This window comes from Dryobates pubescens, chromosome 26 (assembly GCF_014839835.1).
Source record: "Dryobates pubescens isolate bDryPub1 chromosome 26, bDryPub1.pri, whole genome shotgun sequence".
In the NCBI taxonomy this organism is placed as follows: domain Eukaryota; kingdom Metazoa; phylum Chordata; class Aves; order Piciformes; family Picidae; genus Dryobates; species Dryobates pubescens.
This window is the reverse complement of record NC_071637.1, coordinates 4,187,858-4,199,970: the sequence shown is the minus strand read 5'-3', so window position 1 is coordinate 4,199,970 and position 12,113 is coordinate 4,187,858. Positions and strand designations below refer to the sequence as shown.

General features: G+C 52.8%; 1 protein-coding gene across 1 annotated transcript; it reads right to left on the bottom strand.

The window, feature by feature from the left end:
* Nucleotides 1-929: 929 nt before the first annotated feature.
* On the bottom strand, nt 930-8,680 carry SERINC3 (serine incorporator 3). Its single transcript, XM_054173688.1, has 10 exons — nt 8,605-8,680; nt 7,823-7,984; nt 7,187-7,380; nt 5,963-6,042; nt 5,135-5,272; nt 4,153-4,322; nt 3,365-3,455; nt 2,786-2,963; nt 2,212-2,439; nt 930-1,535 (listed from the first exon to the last, which is right to left on the bottom strand). Exons 1-10 carry the CDS (start codon nt 8,641-8,643, stop codon nt 1,397-1,399), a joined length of 1,419 nt encoding a protein of 472 aa, XP_054029663.1. The 5' UTR covers nt 8,644-8,680; the 3' UTR covers nt 930-1,396.
* Nucleotides 8,681-12,113: the final 3,433 nt, after the last annotated feature.

Below are 12,113 nucleotides of genomic sequence, written 5' to 3'. Positions count from 1 at the left end.
CAGAGAACCACCTGCAAGTTCATAGAATCAACAAGGTTGGAAAAGACCTCAAAGATCATCAAGTCCAACCTGTCACCCAACATCTCCTGACTACTGAACCATGGCACCAAGTGCCACATCCAATCCCCTCTTGAACACCTCCAGGGATGGGGACTCCACCACCTCCCTGGGCAGCACATTCCAGTGGCTAACAACTCTCTCTGTGAAGAACTTTCTCCTCACCTCCAGCCTAAACTTCTCCTGGCACAGCTTGAGACTGTGTCCTCTTGTTCTTGTGCTGGTTGCCTGGGAGAAGAGACCAACCCCCTCCTGGCCACAACCACCCTTCAGGTAGTTGTAGAGAGCCATAAAGTCTCCCCTGAGCTTCCTCTTCTCCAGGCTGAACAATCCCAGCTCCCTCAGCCTCTCCTTGTGGGGCTGTGCTCAAGGCCTCTCCCCAGCCTCCTTGCCCTTCTCTTTGTTTCTGAAGAACTACATTGTGACTTGGTTGCTGCATGGAGAAAAGCTGCAGTCACATCCTCTCCGCCCCCCTAGGCAGGATTTGAACCACTCTAGGCAGTGTTTTGTGTTGGAGAACAACAACTGCTGCTGCTTACCCCCTGCCAACAGGCTGGGCCAGTTTCAGTAGTTAGAGCTCTTTATTCAAAAAAGGAGGTTACAGTGCAAAATGCCTCTGTGCCACTACTCACTGTGTACATTTCTGTAAGCATATCAGACAAGAGAAATCCACCAGCAGCTCTGGCTTGCCACCAGTGAGCTGTTTGTCATACACTTCCCACTGAGCTTTGGCAAACAACACTAAAAGAAGTTAGCATAGAAGTTGCCTCGGAGGGCAAGTTTGTTCTCACAGGGAACTGGAGCTTAACCAGTTTGTCAGGCTCAAAAGTTGTGTTCTTGCAGTAAGGAATAAGGTTTTGGGGTGGTTGGGGTTTTTTGCCAACACAGAGGGAAGTCAGTGAAATTTAAACACGCTTTGGGACTGGAATGTAGACATCAAGCAGCATGGTTTGACTTGCAGGAACTGAAGTGTTAGCAACCAGCGCTGCTGGCTAGGAGAGATCTTTAAAGCAGGTGAACTGGTTAGGTCAAGGTTACTTTGAGTCACTGGAAGGGCTGTGGCTACTGGACAGAAGAGAGATTCTTCTCCTGTGCTGTGACAGCACAGCTGTAGTGAACTTGGTAACTGCAGCAATAACATAACCATAACTGAAGGTTAAACTAGAGAGGTAACTGGAGGCAGCTTGGGTCCCTCTCAAGCATTAGGCAGCACACAGCTCTACCCTTGCAGGTTAGTGTGGACGTAAGGAACAGGACCACGGTGAAACTAAAGCAATGCATCAGCGTTTTGGCTTTCAGCAATGAGTTCCCCACCTCTGTAAACTCAGAGAGGTGCAGTTTAACTGAAGTCCCTGTTAGTAAGGACAAGAGGAGCCACTAAGGTCCAAACATAGAGAAGCAGACAAAGCCAGCTGGAGGTTATCTTCACCCACACTGCTGGCCACTTACTCGTCATCGTCTTAAAATCTGCATCAGGGCTAGAAGGAAAAGAAGGCAGGCAGTAGATATTAATTAAACCATCCACAATTTCCTGCTACCTCTCATGCTAATCCAAAGGTAGGACAATCATTTGGGACAATCCAGTGTAACAGCCTTTGTGGGAGCACAGTGAGACAACTAAACCAGTCAATTCCTGTGGCTCCTTCACAGGCTTCTTGCTCTTGATACCCAGGCCTGAACTCAGCCTGGTGCTGCTGAGCAAGCTCTGCACAGAGCCCTGCTGCTCTGCAAGTGCATTTGCTCATCTCTACCCTGTGGCAGTCCTAGGGAAAGGAGGTACAAGCTGCAGAGATCTGTCCAAGTGCTCTCAGCAGATCCAGGGAACACTCTAAGTGACACATGTGGCACATCTTTCCCAGGGTAGAGAGGCAGTAACATCAAGCTGGCCACTGACAAGCTTACCAGGCCACTTTAACCCAATTTCCTACCTCTCCTTCCTGCTCCTGGCCTCTCTGAAGGATCTAGCTGTGAAACAGTTCACCAAGACCACAGCTGCTGCCTTTTCACCTCTCAATTCAGCCACACAAACTCAGGAAGGCACAAGGGGAGTGCAGCTGGCCCGGGGACAGCACTTGAGCCAGCTGGGCAGCAGCCTCCTGTCCCCCAGGAACAGTAGCTGACACACAGGTCCCAAGGCTGCTGTCCTGCTTTTACCTGTACCAGTTGGTGAGTGTCATCATGATGTAAAGGGAGGCCAGAAAGAGCATGAAGTGGAAGAAGGTGTAGCTGTACTGGACTCCCTCCCTCTCGTTATCCGTGACGCGCCGAACGTCTCCGTCCTCAGCGGGCCCCGGGCCCAGCGCTGCAGTGTCCTCCAGCATGGCACTGTCACTGCCAGACAGGGTCAGCTTGCTCACCTGGCTGTGGCTCGAGGAGCGAATGCTGCGGTGCAACACAAAGGTGGGCACAGTTCAAAGCTCCTGCCTCAGTCACCAAAGGACCACAGTCAAAGTCTGGGTAAAAAAAGTCCCTCCCCAGCTCTTCTTGTAGCCCCCTTCAAATCCTGGAAGGCTGCTCTTAAGGTCTCCCTGGAGCCTGCTCCAGACTGAACAACCCCAACCCTCTCAGCAGAGGTGTTCCAGCCCTCTGATCATCTTCACGGCCTCCTCTGGACCTGCTCTAACAGCTCCATGGTTATGCCCGAGTGTTTTTCACTAGACCCAGCTTCAGACACCAAAAGGCAGCCAAAGCCCAACTGTTTGGCAGGTGCTAGCAGCTCAGGTCCTACCTGGAGTACAAGAGGCAAAGGACAAAGATAACCAATCCAACAACACTCTGGGCATCCCACCACTGCAGGGACTTGGGTGGAGCTGGGGTGGCAGGCACCACAGTGGTGTTCTCTGGCACGGCTGTGGGTGTAGCTATCTGGGTGATGATGTTCAGCAAACTTGGGTTACAGCTTCGTTCTGAAAGGGATTGAGGTAGGTTAGAGAGGGAGCTTTGCCAGCACTTGGCTAAGGGAAGGTGACAGGGAAGCTTCCAGTTTTTCATTCCCTTGCAATGCTGATCTCTGATTGCCTAGAGGCAGCAAGGGCATGGATATTTTTCCTTCCTGTGAGCTGTGCAAGGGTACAATAAACAGAAACACAGATAAAATCAGAACACCCTGGCACTGGGATTCTTTCCCTCCCCAATACCCAGACCAGTTTAGGTCTGGAAAGAGGCAATTTCATAGTTGCACTGAAGTCAGCTTTACTTCTCACTGGATTTGATCTGTCAGATCAGTGGTGCACACAGATCTGAGACAGGTCCAGCCCCCACCAGCAGCTGCTGCTCTCACACCAAAGGATGCTGCCCAGCTGCTTACCAGGCTCGTTGGACATGGCTGCCCAGGTGAGGTACATGGTGTAGAGGGTGATGACTGAGGACTGGAGGAGGCCAGAGCGGGGCTGATGCTCCTGTTCAAAGACACAGGAGCAAGGCAAGGTCAAAAGGGCAAGGTCCACCTCTCCTTGGACAGTTTTATGCTATTCAGCAATCATGAAAACCATCAGTCTGCATGAGGCTTTTTTCTGTGCTTCAAAGACCAGAAAACAATCCTTAGTACAATCCCATTCATGCAGTGAGCAGCTCAGACATGGAAGGAACAAGCAGGCCAAGTTGAGTTCTTCTGTGGCCAGGACCTTGGTTATGGGTTCTGAGTTAATCCCAGCTTACAGTTTCATAAGCATGAGGCTTATTGGAGCAACACCAGTTCAGAACCAAGCAACATGCAAGCTTCCTCTCCTATGAAACAGGCTTCCCCATCACTTCCAGGCCACAGCATTAAGCTAGCAAATTCTCAGCTTATTTTGCTTTTTCCTGATGGGTTTCTCCATTCTGCCAGAGCCTTCCCCACTGAAACCACTCCAGCAATTCTCCACTTGGAAAAGGTCCAAAATGAGACTGGCACAAAACACCAAGCCTGCTTCCAGGAAGCAAGGCAGGACCCAGTGCACTCCTTCCAGAGCAAAATGCTTTCTGAAGATGTTCCCACCTTGCACAGCCCTGACAAGTCTGAATGTTGCAGTTCTTACATCTGACTGAATCTGTGCTGCATCCCTTCTTGCCTCCCTGCTTTGTGTGTCAGAAGAGAACAGCAGAGCAAAACCATACCTGAACTTTTGGAAGGACAGAGACAATGGAGACAGCAATGCAGAGGATCACATTAATGCTTATGAAGATCTTGTTCTCGGTGCAACCATCAGGCTTCGTGTAGAAGATGCAGAAGAGCACAAGAAAAACCAGAGACAAGGCATAGAACAAGCCTGTGCAGGAGAGCAGAGCTGCAGGGAGAAGAACAGAGTTACACAGGCAGTGTGAGCTGAGTTACTGAGCAGTTCCCACTCAAGGACAGCCTTCCTCTTCCTCCCTTGGAAGTCTGCTGCAGGACACCAGCCCAGCAGAGTGTACATCTGTTAGGTATAGCTGAAGTCCTGCTCTGGCTCACTAAGCAGGGTAGCTCACAGCAAAGGCAGGGTAGCTCACACCAGGGCAGTCAGACCTGCCTTTCAGCAGCAGTTTACTTCGTTTAACTGGTGTCAAGCCACAGTGCCACAAAGAGTGCTTTCTGCACACTCCTCACAGGCTGTCTCTGAGCTCTGAATTCCCCCTTGCATGCTAGAGGCCAACCATTTGCATTCCAATCTGCTCCCTTCTTTGTAAGGAGCCCCAGAATGCTGCTAAAGGATTTGTAGCTATGAGCAAAGCAGCACAGCAAGTAGCACTTTGTCAGTGGTCAGCTTTGTGCTGTCCTGCAGCCACTGTCAACCAACACAACTGACTTCCTGAGGGCCTCAGTAGAGGAGGTGGCAAAGATGATTTGAAGAGATCCAGGCTCCTCCTGCTGCACTTGCACTGCAAACCAGCCAGGTGGTGTCTGCTGTGACTGTCAGACCTGCTCATCATGAGCCCAGAGTAGTCTGCATTTTATTTCATGACAGAAAAGCAACACTGCAGATGCTAACTGCAAGTGTTTACAGCAGTGCCTCAAGCAGACTCTGGAGTGTAACTCCAGGTATGTTTGCAAACTAGTGAGTGATCTGCAGAGTACTGGCCAGCAGAACAAAAAAACACCTTTCCAGGTGAAAGCTCCTACCTGCATACCAGCATTTAGCATTTCCTTCCTCCATTCTCTCAACCCAGCTCTCATTCCAGGAGTGAGCAAAGTCCACAAGCAGCACCAACTGGATAAGAATGAAGAAGAAGGCTCCAAAAACACCAATGACAAACCAAGCTAGGAAAGGGTGCAAGAACAACAGGGTTAGAGTTCAGCATCTGCATGCTAGCCCACTTTAAAATAAAACAAAAAGCTCCTATTTATTCTGCAGCCAAATAAGGAGAAAGCCTGAAACTGCTTTCTGAAAAGCAGCTGCTGTTCATCCCTCTGCCCTCCACCCTGCAGAAGCCTGTGGAGAGCCCTAGTTACTCAGTTGAGCAGCCTGTGCTGCTCAGGCTCAGCATGAGATCATTTAGCCCAAGGTGTTTTCAGCACAAATGCAAAAGGGGACAGCTGTGGGACAGAAGTGCCATTGTGCCGCACTGCTTTGAGGATCAACAACCCTCTCAGCTTGCTGTGATGTGGCCAGACAGCAAAAGTTCCTTGCCCACGTTTTTCAGAGATTTAGGGAATTACTTAGTACTTGTCAGTGTTCTGAGCTGCCTCCCAAGAGTGCCAGAAGATTTCAGCCCAGCAGTGATTGTGCCACAAGCACCACATTACTAACACCCAGCACTTGAGAAGAGATTGCTCCCTGCCATAACTTCAGGTGCTCACCCAAAACACTGGCTGAACCAAGACAGTCTTGAGAAGCAGGGCAGAATCTGTGTCTCCCAGCAGGTTAATTTTCACTAGCACAGCTCCAGCCTGGTAGGCCAATGAAATAAGCTTATTAAAGAGACTTCCATGACGATTTCTGAACTGTACCTCTCGTGAAAGGCCCTTCAGGAATGTAAAAGGCCCCAACCATGAGAGCCACGATGGCAGCAATTTTGAAGAACCAGAACCTGTAAAAGAAGAGGGAAGCTGAAAGCCCTGGGCTGGCTCTGCATGCAGCAGGCATGCAGGCAGCTCACCCTGCACCCACAGTGTAACCAATACAAAGTGGCATTCCAGATGAAGATGTTCACCAAGCCAGGGGGAGGAGCAGAACCTCTGAAGTTCAACAAAGGCATTGCACCTGGGACAGAAAAGCCCCAAGCAGCTGAGACAGACTGGCTGAAAGCTCTGCTAGAAGAGGAGCTCCTGCTCCAGCAAACGGAGCATGAGCCAGCAGCTCACCCCTGGGAAGAAGGCTGGCTCTGCACTGCTCAGCTTGGGCAAGGGAGGAGGGAGACCTGGTTGCTGTTTTCAACTGCCTAAAAGAAAGGTGTAAAGACAACAAACCCAGATTCTTCTTGCAGGTGCAAGGTGGAAGTGTAAAAGGCAACATACACAAGCAGCAAAAACTACACCTAGATGTGGCAGAACACTCACAAGTTGCCTAGAGAGGCCAAAGCATCCCCATCCTTTGGGATATTCACAACTCAACTAACAAGACCCTGAGCAACCTGCTCCACTTTGGTCCTGCTCTAACCAGGTGACTGGATCTTATGACCTCCAAAGATGCCCTTGAAATTAAAGGACTCTTATGATAACAAAGCCATCTAGCCTAGAACTAACCCAGTTACATCACTGGCTCAGAAACCAGTTCCTGCTGGCTTACTGAGTCCAACTGGCCTAGTGAGTGACCAGTGAGCCCCAGAGTCACCACCAGGCTGGCAATACAGCTGCAATCCAGTCTGTGGGAGTACTGCAGGTACCCAGAGCACTGTCCTTTGGTTACCTAACCTGGGGGGCACTATCAGGGCACCCAGAGAGGTTATGGAGTCTCCTCCTCTGGAGACTTTCAAAACCTGCCTGGATGCATTCCTTTGTGGAGTACGTTTTGGCAGGGGGGCTGGCCTTGATCTCTGGAGGTCCCTTTTAATCCCTAACATTCTGTGATTCTGTGAAAGTTGGAAACATTGTGGCAGACTGGAGCATTACTCTGCCTTCAGTTCGGAACAATCTCAAGGCTGTCCCTGCATGCACAAACCATCCGCCCCCGAGTTCAGCAAGGAAACGGGAGAGAGGAATGAAGCTGGAAGGCCAGGGCTGGCTCCCACCTACCCATTGTGCACAGCAGCTCGGGGATCATTGCTTGTTTTCACTGCTATCATGAGCAGAGAGAAGAGGAAGAAGAACACAGCCATGGCAAAGCTGATTCGATAGACAGCCCTGTAGCCCACGAACACATCGCAGCTGACGAAGCCATCCATGTAGGGTATCCGAGTGTGAAGGCCCTCCTCACAAAATCCAGGTATCTGGGGAAAGGCACATTTAGTTGTCAACTTACACCTGCATTTGCAAGTTACATTCTTTAGGCTCCAGCAGCTAAAGCTCTCAGTCAGTGCTCTTCTGGCAGACCTGATAACAAAAGACCTTCTGCTCAGCCTTTCCCCATGTTATCACTAAAAGCATTCAGGAAGATTAAGATATCACAGCAGCAGGGCTCTGGCAGCAACTGGCAGCCTCCAGGTCTGGTCAAGTGTCAGAAAGCAGGAGCTGCATTTAAAAAAATGTACATTCACTAAATTGTCTGTTTCAGCCAAGAGCCATTCTGTGCAGGCTGCTCCTTAAAGCAGGGGATGAGGCCCATTGGGGTGTCCATATCTCTCATGCAATCCATTCCAAGTAAAGAATCAATGCTCCCTGGCACAAGTAATGGTGTTGCAAGCAGTTAGAGGTTTTTTCCCCCCTTCATACCTTTTTCAGCTGCTCTTCCATCCCTGGTGCCAGCATAATGCAGGCAAGAGCAGTACTGAGGAGGAGGAGGAAGGCATAGATAAGACGAGTCACTGTGGAATTCTTGCTGTTGGGACAACATCGGCACAGCAAACACGAGGCACCGCTGCACAAACAGGGGATCTGAAGGGCACACAGACACAGTTAGGGCATGCCCCTCGCAGCTGACACTGGGTGTTCAACGACAACGAGAGAGGAAAACCGGAGCTCCATGTAGGGACGCTCCATTCCCTGCTGGACGACACCGATAAACCGCTTAATCGCCATTTCTGACTGACAGCGTGTTGCGAGCCACCCGTAGATAATCTGCCTTATCAGGCCGGGCTCTGTTCCCGGAGGTCTATGCCTGGCAGCGGCCAGGCCGCGGTCCCGAAGACACCGACATGGCCTCGCAAGGGCAAGCCCCGCCTGCTGGCCACACGCCTGGCGGTCATACGAGCCCTGTGCCCCCGGGAAGCAGCGGGATAGCTACAGCCCGGCGCCTGTTCTGCCTCGAGAAGCTGAAGCGGCTCCCGGAGCCGGCGGCACCAGGACCACGATCCGCGGGAGGGGAACCAACAGAGTACCGCTCCCGTGGCCCCCCGCAAAAGCACCCCACCCCGGGCAGGAAGAGGGAGCTTTGGGCTGGCTGGCGGCCACTCGCCCGGCACCCAACTAACAAACCTCCGGTGCCGCCCCGCCACTCACCCCGCTGCTCAACGAACAAACCCCCAGTGCTGGCCACGCCACGCCACGCCACTCACCCAGCTGGCCAACGAACAGACCCCCAAAGCCGCTCCCATGGTTCCGCCACCGAGGCCCCTCCGGCCGCTTCCTGCTTCCGCCCCCACCCCGCGGCGTCCTCAGGCCACCGTCTAGGGCAGCCGCCGCTCATTGGCTCGTCTCGCCATGCTGGCGTGCTCGACGGCCAATGAGAAGGCAGGATGGAGCGACGCGCTGGCAAGAGAGCCGGCGAAGAGCGCGGGAGGGAGACGGTTGTTTACGGAACTATTTCCGCCTTCCCCGAGGAGAGGAGCGGGGACGCTGATTGGTTCCTGCGGCGGGACAGCCAATGAGCGAGGCTGCTCGACTCCTCCCTGCCGCTCGGCCGTTGCCCTGGCAGCAGCGCGGGCAGCATGGCGGTGGGTGCGGCTGCCGCCGGTGTTGGCACCGGCCCTGGCACCGGGCCGCCCCCTCACGCACGGGGTTTGGGGCAGAACACGTCGCTTTTCCCTGCCCCTGAGCGCCAGCAGCCCGTCAGGCGCCCTGGCACGTCCTGTGAGCCATCCGCAAGGGTACAGCTGACCCCTTCGGGTTCCAAAGGGGACAAGGCGTTACCGGGCGCGGTGGCAGGCGTCATGTCCGTGCAGAGGGTGCCTTGAAGCTGTCTGAGCGACACACGCGTCACTGCTGAGGCACCGACCTCACCGGAGAGGCCGCGACAATCGGGATGCCTGAGAAAGCATCTGACACGGCCCTGTGGATCACAGGGGTGTGAGGAAGGGCCCTGCTGCTCACGGGCTGGGGACAGCGCTGTCGCCTGCCCTGCCTCAGGCCCAGGGGCCTGCCTGGCCCCTTGCGGTTGTTGACTGGTCGGGAATCTCAGCTCATCCCCGCTCGTGTCCCACCGTGACCCGGACACGAGCGCTCACTGACAGAACTCGGCTCAGGCTGCTGAACACCGAGCCGTGCCTGCCTGGTGTGTGCGACATGGAGTGCTGGGTGGAAGCAGCTCACAAACCTCTCGGGGGTGGATCTCTCAAGGGGACGCTTCTGCATCAGCCCACGCTGAGTTCAGCTCCTGTTGTGCTCCTTCCAAACGGCAGCAGGGGCAAAGGAACCATGTGAAGAGAGAGATCGTGCCTCTGCTGCTGCTGGGGCTAGGGGCCTCTGGGTTTGGGTTACCAGCACAGGGCACCGCTCTCAGTTTGGAGGAGCTAAGACAGCTGAGTGACTCCTCGTCACTAAAGTCTGGGAGCAAATGGAAGAGAGGTGTCTGTGAGGGTATGACAACAGTGAGAAGGTGACAAATGTTCACACAGAAGTGTGGCAAAGCAGCTGGAGCTGTTTAGTTTTGGTTTGTGATGCAAAGCACATCAGCAGGCAGGGCCAGCGCTGCCCGGCTTGAGTCAGAGGCTGTGTTCTGGCTCCTGCACATCACCTCCCACTGTCTCAGACCTTGCTTTCCTCCCACAGCCCCTTCCCCCAAAACCTGCTTCCATCACAGAGAGGGACAAACAATCCCAATGGTAACTTCATTGCCATCTAAAAGTGTCGAGAAATGACAAAAAGCATCCAGTAAAGCAGCCACTCATTTTCCACAGCAGCTTTAACACTCAGAACATAGGACTATGGTGTTAACAGCACCAGCCTCCTGTCACCAGCCTCGTTTGTGAGGACATGCTCTCAGCAAAAGATCACAGAATCACAAAGGTTGGAAGAGACCTCAAAGATCATCAAGTCCAGCCTGTCACTCAGGACCTCATGACTACTAAACCATGGCACCAAGTGCCACATCCAATCCCCTCTTGAACACCTCCAGGGACAGTGACTCCACCACCTCCCTGGGCAGCACATTCCAATAGCTAACAACTCTCTCTGTGAAGAACTTTCTCCTCACTTCCAGCCTAAACTTCCCCTGGCACAGCTTGAGACAGTGTCCTCTTGCTCTTGCGCTGGTTGCCTGGGAGAAGAGACCAACCCCCACCTGGCTACAACCTCCCTTCAGGGAGTTGTAGACAACAATAAGGTCTCCCCTGAGCCTCCTCTTCTCCAGGCTAAGCAACCCCAGCTCCCTCAGCCTCTCCTCACAGGGCTGTGCTCAAGGCCTCTCCCCAGCCTCGATGTCCTTCTTAAACTGAGGGGCCCAGAACTGGACACAGGACTCAAGGTGTGGCCTAACCAGTGCTGAGCACAGGGGCACAATGACTTCCCTGCTCCTGCTGGCCACACTATTCTTGATGCATGCCAGGATGCCATTGGCCTTCTTGGCCACTTGGGCACACTGCTGGCTCATGTTCAGCCAGCTGTCAGTCAGCACCCCCAGGTCCCTTTCTGTTCACACCATGTTCCGATCACACCATGGATCACTGGAACTGTGCTTCCTTCAGCTAATGTGCTTTTTATTATCCTTTTGGGTGCACCAGCTGGATCTGTAAGAAGCCTTTTGCCACATCTCTGCCACTTCGCTGTTTCTTCACGTGAATGTATGCTGGAATAAAAGGCAGAATCTGTAATTCTGTGCTCCCTTGTCAGGAATCCTGGACCAATAACTTAATAGGTGTGTTACTAATAATCTCACAGGTACATTACTAATACAGTGATGCAACAGCTAAAGCCTGAGTCTGAGACTGTTTTCCTCACAGGAAGTTCCTGAGATGAATAGTTTTGTGAAGTACTGTGGGATGCTCCTCTGGATTATGCCAGGGGAAGACAAAGAATGCAGATAAAAAGCTTTCCCCTTCCACTGTCCATGTCACAGAGATTTCCAAGCCCTCCTTTCACTTCCCAACACAACCCCCCCTCTGCTTCTGCATAGCATCACCTCCAGCCACACGTGTTGAACAGCAGATAAGGGTGAAGTCAGCCTAGTGACTGTGAGCCTTGGGAAGGAGCCAGGCCGTGGCAGGAGGTTATCCTGGCCCGCACAAAAATAGCCTGTCCATCAGCTCAGAGCACAGAACCCAGCCACGCACCCCCGTGTGCCTGCCTGATGCATCCCATAAATATCCCTGTGCTAGCTGAGGTGTCGAGGTCGAAACCCTGGAAATTAGGTAACATCTGAAGGAAATGTGTCAGATGCAGCCATCTGAAAGCAGCTCTCTGCAGTCCTCTGTGCCCCTGAGCTGATGGAACTGTCGCTCAGGCTGGAGCTGTTCTGGATACCCTCGAGGCTCTCCCCTCTGTGATAACAGAAACGCAGACGTTGTGCTGATGTTCCCCAGAGTATCTGGGGGCCCTGCCCTGCAGGGGCTCTACTCTTGAAGGTAACAGATCCCCTGGGCAGGTTATAACCAAATCATTCTTTGACTGTCCAGAACTTTTTAGGCAGGTGATGGGAACTGCAAGCTGGAATGAGTGGCTGGGTAAAACCAACTGTGAAATAAACCCAGGTGGTGTTTCTGGAGTGACACTGCCTGGGCCCATACACAAATCCAAATGCCTCACTGTGCTCCAGCCTGCATAAACATCCAGGCTTGGAGGTGTCTGCACAGCTTTCCAGTGCCATCCTAACTGCTGGACTTCTGGGAAGGGTTTGGCATTGAGCAGTGTC